The sequence below is a fragment of the Polypterus senegalus genome, chromosome 11 (genome assembly GCF_016835505.1).
Source record: "Polypterus senegalus isolate Bchr_013 chromosome 11, ASM1683550v1, whole genome shotgun sequence".
Taxonomy (NCBI): Eukaryota; Metazoa; Chordata; class Cladistia; order Polypteriformes; family Polypteridae; genus Polypterus; species Polypterus senegalus.
Window position 1 is genome coordinate 103,577,861 of NC_053164.1, and position 26,951 is coordinate 103,604,811.

At 37.1% G+C, this 26,951-nt stretch overlaps 1 protein-coding gene across 1 annotated transcript in view; it reads left to right on the forward strand.

Annotated features, from left to right (window-relative positions):
- rerg (RAS-like, estrogen-regulated, growth inhibitor) overlaps positions 1-26,951 on the forward strand; it is a 279,191-nt gene that overhangs the window by 27,193 nt on the left and 225,047 nt on the right. The window contains exon 2 of the mRNA XM_039769411.1: positions 25,808-25,987. Coding sequence (XP_039625345.1) covers positions 25,927-25,987 — 61 coding nt within the window. The 5' untranslated portion in view covers positions 25,808-25,926. The remainder of the gene's footprint in view (positions 1-25,807; positions 25,988-26,951) is intronic.

The window sequence follows — 26,951 nt, forward strand, 5'->3', positions numbered from 1 at the left end:
AAATTTCTGACAGAGGTCAGAGGAGGCAATCAAATGAAAGATATTTGCAGCTTAAACAGCTTATTCACAGTAGGTGTTTGGGTATTATGCCTACCACATAGAATGCTATTAGTATAGAAAGCAATCTTAGCACTCTGTAGTGCCTGGTTATGGAGGGCAACATGTTCCTTATAGGCACACATGCTCACCATATTTAATTTAACTTGGTATCCAATCCCAATAATGTCCCTGAAAAATCAATTTCTCTAATATTTAAAGTTTATTTTAATTGATTTTTAGTTATCGTTTTAATGATCAATGTATCAATGTATATGTAGTTCATATGAGCACTCTTACCACTATGTATTTTTTAAGATTGGAGGGTAATTTTGAATACTATCAGGCTGGCACAAAAGGCAACACATCCGCCAAGGCTCATTTTTGGGCCAACCACTTGTATGGGGCATATTTTCTGACCTACTTGTATCTTTAATGTCATTAATAAATCCAGTGTTGCTTGGCATTGGTTTGGAATGTTCACCGACAAAAGCGCGATAGACATATGCGCCCCAACAAAACCGTGATGGACAAATGAGCACTGACAAAGCCGCTAACTGGTTTTCGACAAATGCACGGCGACAAAATCGCCATGACAAAATTGCGAGAGAGGCCAAGAGAGTGGGACGCGTACGTGCACATTATGTACACATTATGTGCTAGGTTATAACTATTATAACTGCTGATGGCATGCCGCGAACAAATAACTCAGTCGAGGGTTGGCATAACGCGTTGTATACAAAGCGGAATTACCAGCAGTCAGGCAGCCAGCAAGTCTAAATATGCTCAACTATCAAGACGTCATGCTGCAATTCTTCCTACGTATGCAGGGCGTGATCTTAAGGACTATCTGCGTGCCGTGCTGATGGCATGACGCGTCTCATAATATTGACTTCTAAAATAAACACTATTATATATGCTTTGAAATAGTAATTCATATTTAATGAAACTTTCGTGATTCTGTTGGCGCATTTTAATCGGCGCTATTTTGTCGGCGCTCATATGTCTATCGCAGAAATGTCGGGTCACAGGTTTGGAGATATCTTTACTGTTTAAATCACCACAATTGCTGCCTGTGCTCTTCCTTTTGCTTCTCTCCAGTGCACGTAATGTTTTGTATACAAAAAAAACCAAGACATAAAATACGCAAATAAACATACAATGGGATGGTCCTTAATTTTGCATATGTGAATTTAATAAAATTATCTCACCTTGTTTCCCCTTTTTTCAGAAGCAGAAGCCTGTTGTCAAGATAGTAAGTTATGGATATTTTTTATTGTAGGGAGCACAGATTTTTTATCTTTGAAATGTAGTACCTTTAAGTAAAACGTCTCAAATGAATACTCAAGTAAAGATACAGATAGCCTAGATGAAAACTTAAGAACAGTAATGAAGTAGTTTTACTATATTACTTCCCACCTCTGATCCACTAAAACATCGTTAACAAATGCTTTTACCATTAGTCTGAGCACATTTTTCTTCTTCATATTTCTTATTTTTACATTTTTCAGCATCAGAGGGAAAAGCCCTTTTTGATGCCACGTTATGTATCAATGTGGCTTTGGCTACTGTTATGTTGCTCCTCATGTGATGTGGGGCTGTCAGTGACTCATTCCATCATACTTGTTGACAGACGTCACTCATTGTGCGACATGACAGCATACTGATAATCATTGACTTTGAATTGATTACCCAACAAACACAAGCCAAAGCTTCCCTATCATTGTAGATTAGTTTAGTTTATGTCCTATATTTATTTTTTAAGCATATGAGTGCTTCATTGCTATTTGGCACCATCACGGATGACAGCCTGTCTGGCGTGCTCTCTGCTTTTACTGCTTTTACTATTTTTTAAGCTTATTTTCTTCTTTTTCTTTCTTCCTGTTTTTTCTTTATTGACTCTGGATATTTATTTTGATTAGTGTATAGTACTTGTGTAGATACAGTAATTAGTATTTACTAGACTAGACAATTTTTAACACCAACTACTCCGTGACCGTGACGCCAAGCGGCTCCATTGTTTACAGACAGGAACATCTGCTGCGGCTCCGACAGCACAGTTGAACCGGCGTCCAGCATGCCATCCCTCAAGAGGAACTACCGTGGCTTCTGAGCAGGGAGAGCACGACGGCTGAAGAAGAAAAGATTTCATCCTGCACTTCCTGCGATAGTGATGGGGAATGTTAGATCTCCTCTTGTGAATAAGATGGACGAGTTGGTGGCGCTAACAAGGTCTTAAAAAAATTTCCGGGAGTGCAGTATTATGTGTTTTACGGAGACATGGCTGAATGAAAACATCCTAGACTCCATAGTGGATTTAAATGGGTTTCAGTGTGTAAGAGCGGACAGAGACACCGGCACGAGTGAAAAGAAGAGGGGAGAAGGACTCGCTCTTTATGTAAACAACAACTGGTGTTCTCCCAGTCATGTTAAGATGAGAATGGCTGTGTGTACTAAACACATTGAACTGTTAACAGTCGGTCTCCGACCATATTATCTGCCCAGAGAGTTTTCCATTGTTATTATCATCATTGTTTACATTGCCCCCGACGCGAATGTGGCACAGGCTTATGATATCATCAGCTCTGCGACCGCGGACCTCCTGACTTGCAGTCCGAATGTGTTTATGGCCATCACGAGAGATTTCAATCAAACAAACCTCTCCACTGTACTACCAACATTCAAGCAATATGTCGATTGCAAAACCAGAGACAATAAAATACTGGACCTATTATATGCCAATCCTACAGAGGCATACATCACCATCTCTCTCCCTCCCCTGGGCAGGGCTGACCACAACCTTGTCCACCTCAGGCCCCTTTATAAACTTGTTGTCCAGAGGCAACCTGCTGTCAAGAAAACTGTTACGAGGTGGACAAAGGAAACAGAGGAGACTCTGCAGGGGTGCTTTGAGGCAATGGACTGGGATGTTCTCTGCAGTTCCCACGGGGACAATATAGACAATCTGACAGACTGCATCACAGAATATATTAACTTTTGTGTGGACATGGTTGTTCCCCAACAATAAACCCTGGGTTACCAAAGACATCAAAGCCACACTCAACAAGAAGAAGAGAGCTGTCAGGAACGGTGACAAAGAAGAGTTAAGACTGAAATGGAAAGAGCTGAAGTTTAAGATTGCAGAGGGGAAAGACTGCTATAGGAGGAAGCTGGAAAGCAAACTCCAAGTAAACAACTCCAGGGAGATGTGGAATGGAATGAGGGCCATTACTGGCTTGAAACAAAAGAGAGGTGTTGGGATGGATGGGGGCGTTAAACGTGTAAAGGACTTAAACTTGCACTTTAATAGGTTTGACCTCCCTTCGTCCCCTCCCTCCACACCTGGCTCTTCTCACCTTCTCCTTTCTCCTCCTCTCTCTCCCGACCCCAAAGCCTGCCTCTCTCTGCCCTTCTCAGCGGATGACATCAGAAGGGAACTGTGTAGACTCCATCCCAGCGGGTCCGAAAGGCATCAGTCCCAGGGCCCTCAGGTGCTGTGCTGCCCAGCTGTGTGGAGAGCTACATTTGATCTATAACATGAATCTGAAACTGCAGAGTGTCCCGTCGCTGTGGTAGACATCATGTTTGATTCCTGTCCCTAAAAAGACACATCCATCGACACCCAACGACTACAGGGCAGTAGCTCTGACTTCACACATCATGAAAACACTGGAGAGACTCATACTAAAACATCTGCGTATGCTGGTGGAGCCCTGGCTGGTCCCCCTACAGTTCGCTTACCGACCCCGTATCGGCGTAGAGGACGCCATCATCTACCTGCTGAATCAAGCTAATTCTCATCTGGATATTGCTGGGAACACGGTGAGGGTCATGTTTTTTTTTTACTTCTCCAGTGCTTTTAACATAATCAGACCATCACTGCTTAGGAATAGGCTCACAGAAATGCAGGTAGATGCCCCACTTGTAGCCTGGATTATGGACTATCTAAACAATCGACCAAAGCATGTCCAACTGAAGAGCTGCCGCTCTGAAAGCATCAAGAGCAACACAGGGGCGCCACAGGGAACTGTCCTATCATCTTTCCTCTTCACCATCTACACATCTGACTTCAGGTACAGGTCTCAGTCACGTCACCTGCAGAAATTTTCTGATGACTCTGCCGTTGTGGACTGTATCAGGGATGGTCAGGAGGAGGAATATAGGGGTGTGGAGGAAAGCTTTGTTGGGTGTTGTGAGCAGAATCATTTACAGTTAAACATCGCAAAAACAAAGGAACTGGTGGTGGACTTTAGGAAGCGGGCTCCTCCTCCCACCCCTATCACTATCAGAGGAACGGAGGTTGAAGTAGTTGAGGACTAGAGGTACCTGGGAGTACACATTGACAGTAAACTTGACTGGTCCAAGAGAACAGACACTGTGATCAAGAAAGGGAATAGCCGGCTCCATCTAATGAGGAGGCTTAGGTCGTTTAATGTATGCAGGAAAATGCTGACAATGTTTTATTACTCTGTGATGGAGAGTGTGGTGTTTTTTGCAGCTGTGAGCTGGGACAGTGCGGTGAAGACAGCTGATCACAACAGGCTGAACAAACTGATTAAAAAGGCTGGTTCTGTCCTAGGCCTCAAACTAGAGGATCTAATGGAGGTGTCCAAGAGGAGAATGCTGAAAAAGCTCCTTAGTATCATGGACAACCCCTCTCACCCCCATGCACGCCTCCTTGAGGAACCATCAGAGCACACACAGCAAAAGACTCATTGTCTCCAAATGCAGAACTGAACGCCACAGGAGATCTTTTCTACCTGTGGCAATAAGGCTTTATAACTCCTCTTCGTTCCGTAGGTGATCGTTTCAGCCTTTATGGCGGTATGTTAGTCCCATTATGTCATCACAAGCGGCTAGCTCATTTTACTGAGGCACAAGTACCAAGTCACTTTTCATAACCTACACTAATAACCTGTATTTAATAATAATCTGTTATATTTATATTTTGTAAATTTGCACAATTGTCATATGCTTGTTATATGCTGTCATATTTTTATACATTTGCACAACTGTCACTTTTTTTCTCTTTTTAATCTTTATTGTACTATCTTTATTTCTCTTGTTGCACTGAACATGCCAATGACATAAGAATTTCCCTTGGGATGAATAAAGTTCTTATCTTATCTTAAACACATAACAGGGATTAGCTGGCTACAAACAGACATGTTAATACTCCCCAAATATATTGTGGCTGAACTTGCATAGGGCTTCGGAGGCCCTATGCATCTGCATATTCCGCATATAGCAAGAAATGGCTCTGTTGTTTTCCTACTAAGGCGTTCAAGCCTTTGCCCCCATCCTTTCATGTGACACAGCTCAAAAGAAAACCATGGAGCAGAACATGTAAATGTCCCACTACGAGTTTTAAGTAGAGCAATATGATCCAGACTAGATGAATTTATATACAGTAGTCCTAGTGATGAACTAAGACAGCAAGCAATAAAGAAACACCAGCTGGAGGAAGACACTGCCTCAGTATACTTACAAGAGCAGTGGCACTGATATTTTTCATGATCCCAATTGTGATATTATGAGATGATTGTTACCCATGTGACTAACCAAGGATAAGCATATCAAACAAAATAGCCTTCTGCTTTCTGAAGTGTCACTGCTCCCCTTTACAGTTAAGAGTGAGTATTGTGGTGTTGAGAAAACGGAATTTGTAATTTTTTCATTTGCCTATAGAAGTGTCTCAGACATGACTCTAATCAGAGTAATGCTTCTGGCTTAGGTCATTTAACTTAAAATGCTATTATTTCTTTTTCAAGTCCTTCAGTGTTCAATGAACTTGAAATAAAAAACATAATTTTTCTTCCACATTTATGACCAAAGCAACCCACCCATGAAAGGCCTATAATGCATTGCAAATTAAAAGAAAACATTGTGTAATGATAGGGTTAATGTGCTGGACATTTCACAATTCTGGAAAACTCAAAATGAAGAGGGAGAAAACAACTTGCACAAGATGTAGATTTCCATATGTTCTGTATTATTATTATTACTTACTATTCAAATAACCAACACTAAAAGCTAAATCTAAAACTAAGCTGTGAAATTCTATTTAGAGACATATGGTATTGGAGGTTTTTTAAATATAACAGAGCACCATTCCAGTCTTTGCACATAGGTTTCTGTGTTTTAAATTAATTACAAGGCCTTTATCACACCCTGAGCTGTAGGCTTCCTGTAGAAAAGTAAACCCAAAAGGTGACGTCTCACTTTAATGAATAGGGTCTGTATCTCTAAGACAAGAATCTGAAAACTAGACAGAGGTCAGATTTTGCAAGAATGTAAACAAGTACATCATCCAAAGGAGAGGTGATGATGGAAGGTTTTTGAAAATGATTGAAAGCAGAAAGATAAAAGAGACATGTTTTTCAGAGCAGAAAGTGAGATGAGCACTAAAAGATGAATTACAGGCAAAGAGACAAAGGATACAATCAAGAACAGTTTTGTAAATTGAGATAAAAGGAATGGACTTACAATACTGACATTAAGAGAAGACCTTTGGGTGAAAAAAGGAAGAAAATGGATTCTTTGAGTTTGCCTTTGGGCACAACGGCCATAAAGTTTATGGTTGTTAAACTCAACAGCATACTACTGATGGATAAATTACTCTGATTTAATTGGTCTGGCATGTCCACACGGTGAAATGTAGAATTTTAGACAAATATTTAAGGAGATTTCAGAATAACGCAGAATTGGTAAGGACCATAATGAATACTGAAAATTTATACTATCCTATAGATATAGATGCATGGAGGATCATGAAATGACAGGACAATAGTGAAAGAAATTCTAGTAATGGTGAAAAGTACTCTGCTTTAATTTATGGGTTTAGTGCACAAACCAATAGAAGCAGTAGAATTTTTATGTCTAACCAACCAACATACAACACATCGCTGTTTCTCGACACTATGATAAACAAGAATGTATTAATATACAGAACATTATAATTACAGTGATTCCTCCTCGATTGCGGGGGTTGCGTTCCAGAACCCCCCGTGAAAGGTGAAATTAGATGAAGTAAAAACCATACGCTTATATTGTTATTTTTATATTGTCATGCTTGGGTTACAGATTTGCACAGAAACACAGGAGGTTGTAGAGACAGTGACTTTAAAGCACAGCAAACAAACATTTGTCTCTGTTTCAAAAGTTTAAACTGTGCTCCATGACAAAGCATAGATGACAGTTCCATCTCACAATTAAAAGAATGCAAACATATCTTCCTCTTCAAAGGATTGTGCATCAGGAGCAGATAATGTCAGAGAGAGAGAGAGAGAGACAGAGAGCGAAAAGCAAACAATCAAAAATCAATACGTGCTGTTCGGACTTTTAAGTATGCAAAGCACTGAGATAAAGCAGCTGCAAGGAAGGGAGCAATGTGAAGGTAGTCTTTCAGCATTTTTCAGAGGAGCGCACACTAGGCCAGTGTGTGAATAGCCCCTCTTCTCACACCCCCTCCATCAGGAGCAAAATAGCAAATAATCAAAAATCAATACGTGCTGTTCGGGCTTTTAAGTATGTGAAGCACCGCGCGGGAAGCATATCATATATCATTGAGGAGTTTTATTTAATACGTAATACATGCTCTGATTGGGTAGCTTCTCAGCCATCCGCCAATAGCGTCCCTTGTATGAAATCAACTGGGCAAACCAACTGAGGAAGCATGTACCATTAAATTAAAAGAAATCCGCGAACCAGTGAAAAATCCGTGATATATATTTAGATATGCTTACATATAAAATGGATGGAGTGAAGCCGTGAAAGTCGAAGCGCAATATAGAGAGGGATCACTGTAATATAAAGTATAAACAATCTTATCTAATGGACTCCTTACTCCTGTTTGTATACTCTCGCTACCTGGATCCTTGTTAAAAAAGTGTGAGAGTCGGGGATGGTGTCCCATTCAGTGTTGGATCCTGCCTTGCATGGAAAACTACTGGGATTCACCTCTGACTGCTATTATAAACCACAGGTTCATGAAATCCCTTGGAAAACTGACATCTGGACAATCCTGGAAGTTTATGCTCAAACTTTGCAAAGCCCAAGTGGGAGAGTGGCTGGCATGTCACCATGGTGAAAGAGCACCCATACTTTAACCTTGTTGTTAAAAGATGCCAAGGACATAAGCAAAGAAATCCATACCTGTCTGCCATAATTCATACAGGGTTTAATCTAACAGACTAACTGCCCAACAGATGTCTCTCTCAAGCCTTGGATTGCTAAGCAAAGAAACTGTGACAGAAATGAAATATTTTTTTAAGATTGCAAGGTCATAGATTAAGTTATTCCAGCAGATTTCTTTCATGGAAATAATAAAGAAAGCACTTGCAGAAATCCAGGGGAAAAATTAAGAAAAATGTGTTCAGGAAGAGAAATCAGAGATCTTAACATAGAAAATAGTCACAATTTAATCTCAAATTTCCCACTCATTATAGTAGAAGACACCTTTGCTGTAGTATATGAACCATCTAGAATTTTTACCAAACTGACTTATAAGGATGGTCTATCCATTTTTTCTTTATTTCTTATTTATTTTTCAATATCTGCAAATTCATGAAACCAATAGCAAATTTGTATGGGTTATTTTTCTAAAAATATTGTCTGCCTTGTAACTCATACTGTATTTGCTTACTTTGCTTAATAACATCTCAGTGCCATTTGTCTATGTACCCTGCTGACTTGGATCAAAAATGGTGACTAAAGGAAGTAGGCAACAGGAAGAGTATCTGGACAAGTTAGGTGAACCCATAAAATGGGTGTTAAATAGACTGAAAGCAAGATAATTACATTTCAGGATGCAATACGTTTTTAAATTACTCCACTGGATATTTGAAATTAGTTCTCTTTTCTGAGTATAAATGCATGATGTACCTCATGACATGCTGTATATTCGCCTCAGAAAATGCAGTTTTATTTAGTGTTTGTTCTCCTGAATCCAAATGTATACTCCATTTTTTTTTTATTTCTTTAAAATACATTTTCAATATATTGCATTAAATTCCTTCACTTTAACCTAGCCTTTTATGTATAATTTTAAGTAAACTGTGCCTTATGACTTTCCCACATGAAAGGTGTTGAGAACATTCTCATTGAAGTTAAACAGATTAACATTCTTAATCTTCTTCTGTTTTCCATAGTGCTGGCTCTCTTAAAAGGAAATTTCTTTTATGTAAGCTCATTTATAGTACATTTAAGACTTGCTTATTCTTTCAAAGCTATGCCTTGTCACTGTTTCTTAAAACCGCCAGAGTATGTTGCTCATTACACATAATATTAGTGCCCAGTTTTACAATAACATTGGGCATAAATATATTGTGTTTAGAACTAGAATGCAGGTCCATGTTTTTCTTTCTCTACAACATTTAATTGGAATGTTCCGTGGCAGAAATATTTACATGCATCATCTGCTGTAATTAATACTGTAATTAATATCACAAACAGAATTGCTAATCTCAGTATCATCTTTGCTAATGTCACTTTCTAAATTTTCATTTCAGTTATTTTTATGGAGCTCACTTCCTGTTGAACAGGCTGTATGTCCACATAATACATTTAACAAAAATGCTTTGATTTTGCTATATTTCTAAGCTTAAGAAAGCAGAAACTAAATAAAGCATCAACGTTGGAATTTAAGGTTAGATAAGTCTTAGGAAAAAAAACACATTATTTTCAGAGATTTGTCCATTTTAAAGTTTAAAGCTTAAGGTGAAAGCATTATATAGCTTGTTCATTATTTTCACTGATTTAGTAGGAGATCTGTCTTTTCTGATTTTTTGGACAAGTCAGTTTTTGTTTACCTGTTTAAAACAGTTAATTAGTGATAAATAGCATACATACATAATTTTTATTGACAAGTACACCTGAGAATCAGTAACATCTAAAGGAAAGTAACAATTATTGATATTTATAGACAAAATAGTATTTGCCCCAGTTCTAAACCCCAAGAGTTACCATGTTTAAGCTTAGACAGAAATAACAGTGTACAGTTATCATATGTATACAGATAATGAAATTAATTGACAAGTTGGAAATAAACCACCTTAGAACAGTTTCTAATATGCTGATATAATTGTCAAACCTGTACTACAGTGTACAATGCAGCGTAGTAACTTTACACTTTCCTTCATCAGAACATATTACAATATTATTAATATAATGAGTTAAGGCAATTTCTGTGCTGTTACCACTGTTAATTTTGGCAGACATTGTCATGCATTTATAGTGTTTAAGGTAAGAATCCAGCTGTGAATATACATTTTGTTCTAAAACTTTATATAGAATAGACGCATTTCAAACTAGTCTTTTACAGATAGGAATGTTTGGGGTTTTTATGTGTTTAATTTGGCATTGGAACCCCTGCAGATTTATCTTCTCCAGCATGCTGCTGGCTGGAGTTTTTATTTTCCTGTCCTCCCTGCCCAGTCATTACTGACATAAAAAAAAGAATTTTGCAATTATATCCAGGCTTTATCTGTTACTTTTTTATCTAAATTACAGAAGTGCTTATTGATTTATTCTTATTCATTATTTAGGGTATTACATTTATTATTCTTTCATATACTTTGTTTCTAATTTATCTTTCTTTTTACTTGCAATTTTTTTCAAAGCAGTTTGAGTTACATGTTTGTTTGTACGTGTGCTTTAGAAATAAATGTTGTTTCTGTTGCTGCAGTTAGTGTCTGAGGTAGTGCCTGAAGTAGAACACAATAACTGCCAGTACTCTCTGGTTTTGTTGGCTTCTTGGTTCTTCTCCCAGTGCATTGCCAGTTTTACCGCATTTCCTAATCAACGTGAGTATCCAGCATGATGTTTTACATATATTTTATCAGAGATCAGTTCCCCCTTGAGTTTCAATTAGAGATTCTATATGTTCATTTAACACTAGAATTACCAGAGCCTACGAAAAAACTCGTAATTCCGTCCCACCTTAAACTGCTTCTTAAATCCCTTCACACCTCTCCGCCAGCGCCCTTTGTCTTCTAAATGTGCTGATAAAGAGAAGCCGGCTATTCCATCCCCCCACCAATTTAGAACGTGCACGAACTTCTCTCAGCTCATGCCTTGATTGAGTATCTGGGAGTGAAGTGGAGTTTTAGAGCGGAAATAATAGATCGTTGTTTGGAACACACGCATTTCATGTCTGTTCCGTTTCTACAGTAATCTGTGTCAACACATTGTTAAAACAGAAACTTTTTTATATTCTAGTAGTAGATGACAAAATGTAGGCATAAACTATATAATGTATGAAGCCTGAAGTCCAAATAGCAAAGAAACATTTTCACAAGAATAACACAATTGCACTTTTATTCAAACATATAACTGCAGAAACAAAAAGCCGCCTTAACATGCGACATTAACACCAGTTTACTGTAACTGACTCCGTGGCTCAATAGACTCAACCCCCGCTTGGGAATCAAGGGGTCGTGGGTTCGATCCTGCGCCTCTGTTTTGAGAAGTAAACTGCTCTTGTCTTACTGTTTTACAATAAAAGCATACATTTGATTTCAGTCTGTAACAGCCAGTGCAGTTTATGATCCTTGTAAAGGTTAGCTTTTTTTTTTATTCACTTTTCACTCTCTCAGTCGCGTTCAGAATTAATCCATACAACCCCATCTGACACGGCTGTTTTCACTAAAGGGTTCTGACACACAAACGCTGGCGAAGCTGCCTTCTTCGTATCTCACCGTCACTTGCTTTTCGTCTTATTGAGTGTTCCTGCCAGTCCCCGCATGTTGCTGTATGCTTTTTCTTTTGTACTACAGGACATGCAGAGGAAAGAATGGTAAAGACCAGTAACTTCGGCGCTATATGCAATCATCAGACACTCCCCATCTGCCTGTGTCGTTCAAGCACAGGAACATATATTAGGGTAAAGTATAACAAAAGTGCACTTTTATTCAAGTGCACTTTTTCCATCGCCTTTTCCTGTAAGAAGCAATGTACACACTCTCTCTATGCTGTGGTTTCTATTACACACCTGAAAGAAAGAGACAATATATGTGAAAATATAATCGCACTAATGCAATATTATTTGAAAACGAACAGCGCCAGATCGGGTGTGAATTTATGCAAGAACTGGAAATTCTCTGATGCGGACCTTCCCCAGGGAAGAAAGTACAGTGTCAGGTGCTCATTCAGTGTAATAGAAACCATAAGCACAGAGAGGTGTGTACACGGCAACAAGTACACGTGTCGTAAATGTAGGAAGGACGGTCCTTGGGTGTGTGGGAACTGTTAATATTTGAATGTGATGATTTCATATAGCACGGAATGAAAATCTGCACTTCTTAGCATTGCACCATGCAAGGTGTCGTATCAATCGCCTACTGTAACTTGCTTTCTTTTTTCTTCAGTTATACAGGTAGTTTTGAATAAAAGTGCACTTGTTTTGTTTGAGAAATGAAGTGTCTGCGTGCACTTTTCGTGGCATTACACGTGTATTTTTTGAGCATGCCAGTTTGAGCAGTATAAAAAGTATTGAAAAGTATAACAAAACAACGGGCAGATGGGGAGTGTCTGATGATTGCATATAGCCGAACTTACTGCTCTTTACTATTCTCTCCTCTGCGTGCCCTTGAGTACAAAAGAAACAGAATACAGACGCGCTATAGCTCTGCGTTGTACCACGATGCATACTAACGCCCCCCCACCCAGTTCTGACACACAGACGCTGGTGAAGCTGCCTTCTTCGTATCTCACCGTCACTTGATTTTCTTTTTATTCAGTTTTATTGAGTGTTCCTGCCAGTCCCGCATGTTGCTGTATGCTGGATAGAGAGAAGTGTGTACACTGCTTCTTACAGGAAAAGGCAATGGAAAAGTGCACTTGAATAAAAGTGCACTTTTGTTATACTTTTACACTAATATATGTTCCTGTGCTTGAACGACACGGGCAGATGGGGAGTGTCTGATGATTGCATATAGCGCCGAAGTTACTGGTCTTTACCATTCTTTCCTCTGCATGTCCTGTAGTACAAAAGAAAAAGCATACAGCAACATGCGGGACTGGCAGGAACACTCAATAAGACGAAAAGCAAGTGACGGTGAGATACGAAGAAGGCAGCTTCGCCAGCGTTTGTGTGTCAGAACCGGGTTTAGTGAAACAGCCGTGTCAGATGGGGTTGTATGGATTGATTCTGAACGCGACTGAGAGAGTGAAAAGTGAATAAAAAAAGCTAACCTTTACAAGGATCATAAACTGCACCGGCTGTTACAGACTGAAATCAAATGTATGCTTTTATTGTAAAACAGTAAGACAAGAGCAGTTTACTTCTCAAAACGTAGGTGTGCAGGATCGAACCCACGACCCCTTGATTCCCAAGCGGGGGTTGAGTCTATTGAGCCACGGAGTCAGTTACAGTAAACTGGTGTTAATGTCGCATGTTAAGGCGGCTTTTTGTTTCTGCAGTTATATGTTTGAATAAAAGTGCAATTGTGTTATTCTTGTGAAAATGTTTCTTTGCTATTTGGACTTCAGGCTTCATACATTATATAGTTTATGCCTACATTTTGTCATCTACTACTAGAATATAAAAAAGTTTCTGTTTTAACAATGTGTTGACACAGATTACTGTAGAAACGGAACAGACATGAAATGCGTGTGTTCCAAACAACGATCTATTATTTCCGCTCTAAAACTCCACTTCACTCCCAGATACTCAATCAAGGCATGAGCTGAGAGAAGTTCGTGCACGTTCTAAATTGGTGGGGGGATGGAATAGCCGGCTTCTCTTTATCAGCACATTTAGAAGACAAAGGGCGCTGGCGGAGAGGTGTGAAGGGATTTAAGAAGCAGTTTAAGGTGGGACGGAATTACGAGTTTTTCAGAGGCTCTGGTAATTCTAGTGTTAATCATAGAGCGTGTGGGGGGGGGGGGTGGTATGGTGGCCCCCTTGGAGTTTTGATTATGATTAGATACTTACATTAGATTGGACAGTGTTTGTCTTGAAACCCAGGTCTGAAAAACTGGCATTTCAAGGAATCAGTAACCATACAAATTTTACGAATGCCTTTTTCAATACTGTAATTGTAACTGGGTAATTGTAACTTCATTTTAAGACAATGATAAGACTAATAATCATGTATGAAGCTGAGACATAGTCAGTTAAAGGAGTGCAGGAGAAGTAGTTAGTTGTGGCAGAAATGAGAATACTGAGGTAGAAGTGTGGAGTTACAAAAAAGGACAGAATAAGAAATCAGAGGTACGACAAAAGTGAGTGTGATATCTAAGAAAGTACAAGAAAGTAGTTTGAATTGGTATGGCCATGTAATGAGGAAGTAAATGTGTATGTTGACAAAAGAGTGATAGAAATGTAAGTACAGGGGAAGAGAAAGCATTGGAGACCAAAACAGAGGTTTGATAGATAAAGTAAAAGAAAATCCTGAAGGAAAATGGCTTGACTGAGGAGGAGGGGCAGAACTATAATGTATGGAGTAGATCAAACAAATCAACCCCACACAGAAGTAGGAAAAGATGTTGACAAAGAAGAAGAAGAATTGTAATTGGGTCAAAGAGACATCGCTGCCAAATGCAGTCAACAGGAAGTAGCAGTGACATCTGCCATAATATTGGCTTCCAAAATATCTGAATCAACTTTGTATATTTTCCCTTTGTTTCTAGCTGTAAATTCTTATTTCATTTCAAGGAAACACTGTTTTGGCAGATCACATATCCATGTTTTTACTAAAAAAGGAACGTTGATGTTGAAGAGTGAATTATTCCCTCTCCTTATTAATTTGACTGTACTATTCATGAGGCAGACCCACGGGTTTCTGGTAAGCTATTGAGGAAACTCCCTTGCCAGTTTCTTAGTATGGCATTGCAGAAAGTGCTGTAATTAAAATAAACATTTTTTGCATTATTAATTTCATCATTGTCTACATGGCTTGAATAAGTTAGGAGTTCTTTAATTAAAAAAAGAAAGGAAAAGTATAATCAATTATGAGAAATTACATCTACTGAAAAAAATATGGGCATTTGTTTCAGTGTGTATTTGCTCCTGTTTGCATCTTGAAAATTATTTACTAATTTACTAAGTGCCAAAACCTTATTAATATATATTCTTATATATTTTATAATATTTTCATCACAAATTAATTTGTATGCTTCTCCTTATATTTTTCATATTTTTACCACTGTTTTTCTACAAGTCTGCCACTAACTTATGATGTTCTCTGATACTTTAGGAGAGTTTCTACATATTGCAGCAGAAAAGTTTAGGAATAGATGTAGAAGAGAGAAAACTCCTTTTTTCACATTTGGCTAACTTCCACGCATCTGTACACAAATATAGGGTACATTGTGTGTGGAATATGTATGTTCCTCCTGTTTCTTCAATTTTAAAAAGTTTTGCAATGCAGGGGTTCTAGAGATGAGTTCTGGGTCCCCCTCTGTGGTTGAAGATTTTCATTTCAACCAAGCTGTTCCCAGTTGTAATGTTTTGGTGTCAATCCACAAACTGCAAAACTGGGTCTGCTAAATTTCTTTGGAATGTAGCAAGCATTTAAGTAAGTTAAATGTGTGTAATTTAGTGTTTTTGTTTCCTTGTTTTTAAGGTGTTATCATCATGATGCCATTCTGCATTTTGTGTCATTTGTTCTGGTATCTAGCCTGCTTGTCAGTAATTGTCATTATTAAGATACTATTAAGGGCACAAACACACTGATAAAGTGGAATTAATAAGAAAATGACAATAGAGAGTTGAGCAGATATTTTAAAATTTCTTATAAATCTCAAACTACTATAATTTTTAAATTTACAGTAAGAGAATAAAGCACAGCTAATTGAATATTGAAATTACTCAGAGGTGACATGTCTGAGATTCTAAAACTAGTTGGAGCAAAACCGTGAAGCCACAGTGGACCACAACGATGGAGGTTTAGGAGGTCAAAACTGCAGCTGTGTGTAATATTAGCTATTGTGCTATTGTTGCTATGTGCCTTCTTCCCTCCTTAAAAGTTCCTGATGACTGCTATTAAGATTACAAAACCATGTTCTGGGTGCACTCATTTTTTGCGAGTCCTTTAAAAAAATTCCATCAACCTCTTTTTATTTGCTTTAGTAAAGTGCAAAGTGCTACATTAGAGAACAACATTTTTCTTCTGTCACAACTGATATTTACCAGCTTTGTGATTGCTACAAGTATGGGGTTAAGAGGCTATTTTAATTTTATTAGTGCTGGTTTTCAAGAAACACTGCCTTGTGGGAGTGTGAGTATTGTGACAAGAAAACACACATTAATCATTTCAATCATTTTGACCTTTGTCTGAACTGGACTGTCTTGCTTTATGCAGAGAAAGATAATTATATAGGCACTATAAAGCCTACATTAGAATGTAGTCACATATTTTGTTTTTATCTTAATCATCTAACTTTCAATGTCATTATCTATATCGGCGGATTATGGTGTAATCTCCATTTATTCACAGGAAGCATTTGTAAAGTAGATTCCGAATTCATCCATTAGTGAGTGTCACACAATGTTACTTTTCAACCTATAAATTCTGAAACTCACAGTCATGGCCATTATTTTGAATATTAATTCTTTTGTTTATTCATAGACATGTATTATGCTAGACAATGATTAAATAGTGCGTAATGTGGATCAACATTTTATAACAGGAAATGAGCTTTTGCACATTTTCAAACCTAGTATGATCTCAAATCATTTTGTGATTTTTCTGTTTTGTGAGACAAGTGCCAAATTGGAACCTCTACTGCTAGATTACGTTTTTTAAAAACAGACAATTTGGCTTCCACATGTAATCTATACTCATGTCAGTTAACCATACTCATTGATGCCTGGGTTGCCCGCAGCTATCATGCTACCCTTGATCCAAGGTCATCTATAGTCATGAAACCGAGATGGACTGGGCAATGAGGACACATAGCAATAAGAGAAGAAGGTGTAAATTTTTAAATTGCCTTTTAGTTCCACAATCAAAACTGCATAAATGAAGTGCAAGTTCTCAATAAAAATAAACCTTGTTAAAACATTGTTTGTGGATTTTAAAGCCTATTAAATAAATACATCCACAAGCAGTTAAAATCATGGTTAAAACAATCTAGATCAGTCCTTTTAAAAACACAACAATCCTCAGTGCTTCCTTTTTATTCCACATCTCTGCTGTTCACTAGGCCTGGGTAAAAATATCAATCGATATGTTTCGTTTTAATGATTCTATATTGTGGTGGATTGCCGGCATTTTACTCCGGCCCTCACCCCCTGGCCGCTAGGAGGAGCTCTCCCGAGAGCATATACGGGCCCAATTCCAGCAGGGCCTCATGGACTATGTAGTTTTTATACACAGCCCTGCTGGATACCTTGGGGGCCACTGGGAGTCGCTGTCGGGAGGCCAATGGACTCATTTGGGCACCATGACCCGGAAGTTCGTCACAGGAAGAGCGACGGGCTTCCGGGGTGAAGAAAAGTACTGTTTACCCTGACCCGGAAGGAGTAAGGACTTGTGGAACTGTTGGGCAGAAAGACTTCCGGGTCAGGAGGAATAAAAGGACTCTGGGAGTGGAGGATTGTGATTATTATTGATTGGTTATTGTAATTGTGATTTATGAATATAGTGGAGTGGAGGGTGCTTGGTGCACATTATTATAATAAATATTATCATTGTGGCAATTTTACCAGGTGTTTGGCGTGGTACCTGAGGGTTCAAGGGAGCACTACTGCCCCCTACTGCGACAATATCTATTCTCAAGATCTGTAGATCAATCTTGTGAATCTCAATCCTGCTCAATTACCACATGTAGATTTTTGCTCATCTTTGTTTTTGGCATCCGTTCCAGTAGATGTCACTAATACACCTGTTACGGCTTTCCATGGAAGAAGCATTTTACTATCTAATTGGCGCCTTCAACACTTAAATCAGATGTGTGGACTTCCTACGGATTTAAACAGTTCATCGGTAAAGAACAACTAGATAAAAGCAAAGCCATATGTAAGCGGTACAGCTCAGAAGTTAAGTATTGTTATAACACAAGAAATCTGAGAAATCATCCTGACATCACACATAAACGTAATCTCACTTGACATCTAAACGAGTAAAGCTTAAACAATCCACACTGGAGAAAGCGGGTAGTTCCAAGCTTCCATTTAAATTGCCTCATGCCTAGAAAATAACAGAAATTATAGCAGTTGTTATCAGTAAAGATATGAGACCCTACACTGTTGTTGAAAATGAGGGCTTTCCACAAATGATACAGGTTTTTGAACTGCTATTGCTATACCAACCAGAAAGCAAATGTCTGAAGTTATTGTACATAGGAGTTATGAGATAGTAGCCCTAACTTGCTACAGCTGAACATCCAGGGCAACAGACTCACATGTGACAGTCACTACATTAAAAACAATTCTGTTGCAGACAAGAGCACTTCATGCCAGTCACAGCTGGAGCAACCTCACTGCCTATACAGTATGCAGAGCTGCTCCGATGAATGGCTGTTGTTCCAAAAACCTTTCTAGCATTTCCAATTAATGTTACATCATGTAACTGCATCAATCACAAGTTTGTGTGTTGGCAAATCCAATAAATGTTGCTTCTCTTTAAGCATGTGGATAGCTGTACTGCTACGGTGGAAGAAATTTACAGCACGCCTCACCTGGCCAAGCAAGTGGCTATTGCTGGGATTTTCAAAGCAGCCTGTGATACCAAAGTAGCTTGTGCACAAAGCAGCCAACATGAATATCTCCATAAGCTGCACCATATGAATCATATCAGTGGAGCTGTCAGTCACAATGGCCTGTTTTTTTTTCTTTTATGTTCCATTCATTCAATTCCTCTGTCAGCAAGCATGAGCTCTAGATCTTCTTCTTTTGTCTGAGAAGGGTATGTAAAGAAACATTTTTAAAAACCGATTAATGTGACAGTTACATGGGAGCAACTGAAGATATGTGTAACTTGCAGAATTATAAAAAGACATGAGTCATCCTATTGTATCTTTAATTTCCACTAATTCTGAATAAATTATGGTAACAGTTTAGTAGAAGGTTGTCTACATGGAGATTCATAACACGTGTATAGGTTATTGAATAACATACTTATTATATAAGAAGCAATATTTGATTATTTTATAATAATATTATTCACAAGATAATATAAAGTAGATTCCACTACATTGTATTATAACACAGAGTCTCCACATAATATTATGTTTCGATACATTTGTTAGTTAAATTATGGTGAATTCTGAATGAGTGCAGTGCTGTGAAAAAGTTATTTTGCTCCACATCTTCTAAATATTGATATTAACTGTTCAGTACTAATCAAGTATTTCTTCTTAAATGTCCTTCCATGCTTATGCATATGTTATGAAGTCACTATGTAGACACCCTTCAAATAAAGTGTTGTTGAAATTTGTCACATTATATTATGATTGGGCAATATGGAAAAAAATCTTATCACATTTTTTTCATATCTGTTGATATCAGTATATATGATGTTATAAATCAAATCACTTTTTCTGTCTAGCTTAAAGTTTCCTTTTTACTCATATGTGAAATGTGAAGATATCATAATGCTAATTTTGGTTTAAATATTATTTGTTTTCTGTCAGAAGTTGAACATGATAAATCAACTATATAACATTGAAAAATTTTTGAAAAATAGGCTGGAATAACCAGAAATAATAATAAACTAAAATCTTATTTCCAGCCAGTCAAAAGTTTGAAGTGTTACAGGAGAACAATCAAAATACACAACCAAATGCTTTGGTTAGTACCAAATAAATAAAATATGCAATGCAAAATAAAAAAAGTCTCAATTCTGACCAGTCAAAAGCTTTGAAGTTTTACAAGAGAACACAATAAATTTGTTGGTCAACTCCAAATAAAATAATGTTTTAATTTTAAAATTCTACATCTTAAATCTAAAAATAAAAAGTTTTACAGAAGAACACATAGTAAATTCTTCAGTCAGTTTCAAATAAATAAAATAGGTTTTAATATAAAATAAAATATCAAAAAACTACCTCTATACTGTATCCTTTCCTTTGTATAGATTCAAACTGTTTTAAATGGTTGGGAAACAACCCCACAATAAATAGACAAACATTCTGTATATATCCTCAGTACAAATTCAAGCAGCTTTCAAAGGTAAACTAAGGAGAACATAAACCAAATTGATATATTTACTCAATTGTAGTCAGCTTATGCTCTAAGGCAAACAAAAAAAGAAAAGAAAGGCACAAGAAATCCCTATTAGTGCAGTAAAGTCTATAAAGCCTGTATTGTGCATGCTTTAAAGGATGGCACTGCTTCAGTTGGCTCAAAAGATTAGTGGTATTGACCGTCTTTGTTGGAACATGCTTTTGACACAATTTGCAGTACACACTACGCTGTTTCTTGTCAGACTTTAAGTAGCCAAAATATCTCCATTCTACCAAATTGCTCAGACCTTCTTTTCAAAAATGTCCTCATCGTTTGAGCCAGGCATTCAGCCTACCTCCTCACTGAACACCCCATGGCCTCACCCACAGAACCTGAGACGCACTGTTTTTCTTTTAAAAAAGTCACACTGCCACAGATTGCGCTTTACTGCACTCCTTTTTTCAGTGCAAATTATTGAGAAGTATTCAGTGGTATATATTAGGAGATTATATTCAGTCAAGTAGGACATGTCTTTCGACAAGGATGCATGGAAGCAATACTAGCCTGTGGCACAGGCAATTTATAAAACCGCAGTCACTTTGAATTGTAAGTGCTCAACGGGCTGCCCTTCCTCAGGCTACACTTATTATTCTTGATGTCACAGGCCCTAGAGCTGGGAACATTGCTTGCTGTATTACCTGATTCTGCATTATGGAAGTTTGGTCTGGGCATCTTGGTAGATCCCCATATGTCTGAGTGGACCTCCCACAAACCTAAAGATGTTCAGGTTAGATTAATTGGTAACACTAAATTGAGTTAATGTGTTGGAGAACTTTCTGTCATCTTTCTAGATTCTATAAAGAAATTCCAGTTTCTACGTTGAAATACAGGGTTCTTAGTAGAGAAAAGAAGTTTTCTCAAAATGCATTGTGCCCTGTGTTGGCTGGGATTGGCTCCAGTAGACCCCCGTGACCCTGTATTCGGATTCAGCGGGTTAGAAAATGGATGGATGGATGATTTTTGAAGTCCTGTACTTCCATAACTGTGCACACAGTTCATGAAGAATGTTCACCAAATGGTTACAGAGTGTGTTTTGTGATGTTCTGACCAGTACAGTGACACGCAGTTGTTTTTAATTAGCTTTAAATTTCTTACTTCATTTCCCAATGTCACGTTAGTTTTCACTGGCGGCACCATTTTTTGGTGTGGTTGCAACAGGGTTACTATGAAATCTGCATAATTTGTGTGTTCTGTAGCGTCATCATCACAATGGCATAAAATGTAACCTTGGACATTCCAGATCATCTGAGATTATGATAGCTATGGTGAATCTTTCATGTGCTTTTGGTTTTCTTTCTTGGTAACTTATTCTGTTTAAAGACAAATTTGATGTGAACTTCCACTTGTTTTTTGGTTTGATGAAAGATTGGTTAGAATTCTTGGTAATGAGCTTGGATAGGTTTTGAATTCTTCTAGTTCCCTTTCATTCTGTCTGTTCCACAGAATGGTTTGATGGGTAGAAAGCATCTATTCATCTTTAGGGAGTAAGGTTTACAAGAAAAGATAACTCAGTATAAAAGCTGTTATGTTATCCTTGTAAGATATGAAGCAGTGTCAGCTAATTAATTGCAAACATCTGAATTTAAACCTCACACGTTAAGAAAACAGACCTTAGATATTACTAAAATATTATTCAGCCTTTAAAGCTACATTGGATATCTAATTGCTAGGTTGTTCCTGCATCTGAGTGCTTTTGAGGCCACTTAAGTCTCCTTTTTAACAACATGACGTAGATGATTGTTCAAGATTTCCACAACCCTTTCCTGGTTTCCATCTTGAATGCAATTCACCTTATTTCAGCTAACATTTTCAAGTATACCATTCACTTTTTAAATAAAAGAATGTTTTGAAAATGACTACCAATGTTGCTGAGGATCAAGAAGACCAAGTTTAGGCTCTCTGTGCAGCCTTCTGTGTTCAAGACTAAATCGATACAGTTCCCTTGGCAACAGGCTTGTTAGTCTAGAATCTCCAAGAAATAAAACTCTAGAAACAAAAACACAAAACAATGCAGTTTTAGAAACAGTAAGGCTCAATGCTTGAACACAACCCAAGTAATATCTCTCCATTTGTTATTCTCTGCCACCTGCTGACTTAACTAGGTTGTCTTGCTAAGAATAAGAACATTTACTTGGTTGAATATAATGGCATATAAAGATCAATTTTTATTTGTCACATACAAATTTTACATGCAGTACAATGTGTAGTGTAGTGTTTCACTGCTTAACTATAAAGACTGTGCCTTTAAGAAGAACATTAAAGGATAATAAGAATAGTAAAATAATAAACAGAATCGTAAATATTGGCTAAATAATAACTAAATACGTGACTTAATAAGTTAAATAACTTAATGTAATAGAGTTAGCAATAGGGCATCATTTATTTCTAGACACTTTCTTTATTCAAGATGCAGATGGACTGTGGGAAAAGCTCCTCCATTGTCTCTCTGAGCTGTATTTTGGGCAGTGATATTATTTACCTGACCAAAGTCAGGAAAGATTCCATTGTTGGGATGGCTAACGTCATTATTAATTTTCTTTTCCCCACTACGACATTACAGATAAGGAGAAGTAAAGGGATAGGCCCCAGGCAATGTTCATGGCCATTTAAATGGATGAAATCAAAATCATGGCTGAATCAAAACCAGTTAAAACATGGAGCAAAATAGATTTAAAGTAAATTTATTTAAAATTAGACCATGTCAATGAAATAGATTAAATACTGTAGTTTTGAAGATGAATGCCTAGATTGAAGAATTATTCTAAATTTCATGCAGTGTCAATAATAAAACACCACTTACTTCATATACATTGATCAGCTAGATATATTTTATTCCTTGTGTGTGTAGAATGATTAATTATGGGTGATACCGCTGTTGACTGAAGTTAATGGCACCATCAAGTCAATCACAAAATGTTTTCTGATTTTAAAGCACTGAAATGAAAAACAGAAAATAAAAATTATAACAGTGTTTTCAGTCTTGCTGTGTAACCATATTTGTATGAGTGTTGAAGAACATTCTAGACTTTATTATAGGTCTAAAAGGTTTTTAATTTTTAATTCTAATTGGGGAAAAAATGCAAAGAACGGTCTGTCAAGTTAACATTTTTCTAGACATTAGTCCAAACAGAGACTGACCAAAGATGTTGGTGGAGTCAGTTGTCAGGCAGAAGAGGAAGAAGAGGTGGGTCCAGGTGACCAGAAACTAAATGTGACATCAGATCTCATAGTGTCGTCAATCTTTGGATCTGCAGGTAGAAGAAGAGGAAAGGAATTCGATTAGACAGTAACAACCCTTATCTTGAGGTGGAATTGCCATTTAATAAACTCTGAAGTTGTCTCCCAATCGTATGTGTGTGACAAGAGTTATTATTGTCACATTTACAGAGTACACTGAAGTATTTACTTGCATGTGTTAATTAGTCTGTGGCATCATGACTACCTCGAAACCCTCTGTCTTTATTTCTAGTAAAAACCATGAAAATTTACTTGTACTTTTTTCAGTTGTTATAGTATGTTTTTCCTTAGTGTATATGGTTTAGCGTAATCCAAAGTATTGTACTGTATTTTATAGTTCTCTTGGTAATTTTAGAGCTTTAGTAGAATACAACTTCATATTTATCCCAATAATTTCAAGAATTCTGAATGCAACACAGGTGAACTTACTCCCTGAGGCATTGCCTTCTTCCTCATTAACAGGGAGAAACAAGCCATTGCCCTGTTATCGGCCTGCTGATTTCCTACATACTGTTGTTTGCTTCAGAGCGAGTGTTGTTTCCTCAGCGCCTCTGGGGACATACTGTGTTGATGGGATAAAAACCAGCATGTCAAGCTATTCATGAACAATTTCCTGAATTTTCTTGTCATGCCTCACAGCTCTGAATACCAAATGTAACTGTGGGTATACCATTCATTTGTGTGTGCTGACAGTCTTCCCCATCATTATTTGATATCATAGAAGACTTAGCTGAACTGAACTCTAGATCTAATAAATAATCACTGCTAATCTGCAGGTTAGATTGTTTAGGCATTTAGGTTTATCGAAAACAATGACGATATTTTACTGATTTATTTGGGTTAGTCCTTTTATTTCAAGGGTTAAATAATAAGGAAAACATTAGTTAATGTTTTGTAAATAACTTGCATTTCAATTGTACCCATTTTCACATTTTAACTTCAAAACATGATGACCGTATCGTCCGGACATCTCAGATTTCTTTTCTTATACTTAAGAAAAGCCAAAATATAACTTCACTGTCTAGCTACAGAGTTCCTAATGAGATACTGTTTAAACAAATACACATAACACTGTTTTACAGTATGATTCATTATTGGAATTCCTTTGTGGCTGCCAGGGGATATGGTGGTGGTTCAGTTTAATCCATCAATGCTCCAGGTTGGTAAATGCAGCTGGGAATGTTCACTTGTTTTTTGGCTTACATTTTAATTAATTATTTTCTAATGAAATAATTGATAATAAATAGTCAGGAAGGAAGCTAGTCAATTATGGAAGGTGTCTTGTGATCCACACTGTGTAATTGTTAGGTATTTTCAGACTCATGGGAAACAAAAACCTCTACTCTTGTGGGAAAATTGCCCCACCAGAATGTTTGTTTTATTTTAGTGAGTGAGACTGGAATCTTGAATAGGTTACAGGGTGCAGCCTGTACTCAAATATTTGGACAAGGACTAATGTTTAAAAAAAGACACAATATGTAGATGGAACAATGCAATAAAAGTGGATGTTTTGTCACTCACCGCTAAAAGTATGCCACACTGTTAAGGAAGCAAAATAAAATGCAGTATTCATGAAATTAGTATTGTCTGTCTTTCTGAAGGCCAAATTCACACTGGAGCGCTTACGCCATTCTTTTTTTAAACATTAGCTAATCTGATTTAATTGTGTGTGGGTGAAAATTCTAATATGATTAATAAGTATATAATAAAAGAATACTGTTCAAAATGTGTGGAAAATGGTTGTTCTGTTAACCTGCAACATTTTAGATAGGAAAATATTAAAAAAATATATTTTTCATAATTATTGTATAATAAAGAGGTATTTACTAACCTGGTATGCAAAGGCATAATTTAACTCTTTAGATGTAAAACTGTCACATTATAATGTAACACCACTACATTCTGATACTGATACTGTTTTCAGAACTTGCACATTCTTATACATGGCCGAGTGGATCTGGGACTCTTCCCAGCAGCATCAATAAAGTTTTAACTTTGCTTGCACTTTATTCCCACTAACTGTCTTTCCTTGCAGTTCTTAAACATTAACCTTGGCCTGGTACTTGCTTCATTATAGTCACTATTATTTTCTATTCAAAAGCATTTTTGTTAAATAGATATATTCTTGTACTAATGTACATTTTTTAAATTCAACTTAATATTACTTCGTAGGATCTTTTGCTTTTGAGTTTATACATGTATTGCATTTAGGTACAATTGTGCTTAGTTAGAAAATTTAATTCAGAAAATCATCTTAGCTCTTTGAGATATTAAGCTTGCATAGTTTGTTGTTAACTTTAATTAGGGACGTTTTTCTAAAATGCTATTATAATTGAATTTTCCCAAATTTGTTTTTATTTACAGACTGATGAATACTTATGTAGAAATTGTCTTGCAATGTTGAGGGTGCTGATAGAAGATTCCAGTGAAAGCCAATAATTCGGCTTTATTACATCCTTTGAGATTTGCATCCCTTTTGTCCGATGGCAAAAAGTCCAGAGGTGAAACTTGCCATCTTTGGCACAGCTGGAGTCGGAAAATCAGGTGAGTGTCCAGGAAACACATATAAAATTGTCATATTAGTTTTATTTAAGCCTTTATTTATAGTAATTTCTTCTCATAATTGAAACTCTCCTTACATTACAATACATAAAGAATGCCCGTGACTCTTTCTTTACAAACCTTCAAAAAAATCACACAAGGGTGACTTTTACATTTGTAATCCTACTGATTTAATAATGAATAGTAAACTGCTCTCGTAACCCTTTACAGTATTTTTTATATAAAAAGCAAAAGCATTATTTGTACAGTATGTTTATTTATGTATAGATTATGTACCATTTCTGCCTTCTGTTTACCAAGGGTCTGTGACAAATATAGTCTGTTCAGTAACTAAAGAGGATACATGCAAAGTGGGATGGTGACATGATGCATACTCTAAAGATTAAAGGCTACATATACAAGCTAGGGTCTTTATTGTGTTTTAGCACATACACTCTTAAAAGTAATAGCTCTTTAATGGCATTTCATGATTTTCTGGGTTGTATGGATCACTCGTAGAACTCTTGCTTGACAGAGTACTGTTTCATTCTGGGACAGGTTCTCTGCATATGAAGTGTTTTTTTGTGCTTTGAAAAACCTCCTAATATGTAGAAAAATAAATCCAAATTTCAATGTACAATACTTCAAGAATGCCTGTGACTCTTTCACTTGATGAAAATCTTCTTTTTTTAGTTAAAAAATTTATTTTAAAATGTTCTGTTGCCTGCTTCTGCTCTGCTCAAGGTCAGCTTTCCAAATGCTTTTGTTGATGCAATAACTTCAAGGTTGTAACAGTAAAATCTCTTCAGCAGTAACGTATCAAGAGTCAAAGGGTATTTCTGATGTGGACCTCCTTTAAAGGGATTGTGAGATGAAAACTTTGACTTGTGGCCACCTTTTAAATTGATGAGTAGATGGTCTGGTGGTTCACTGTTTAAGGCTACTGTGTCACAACTCCAGGGGGCTG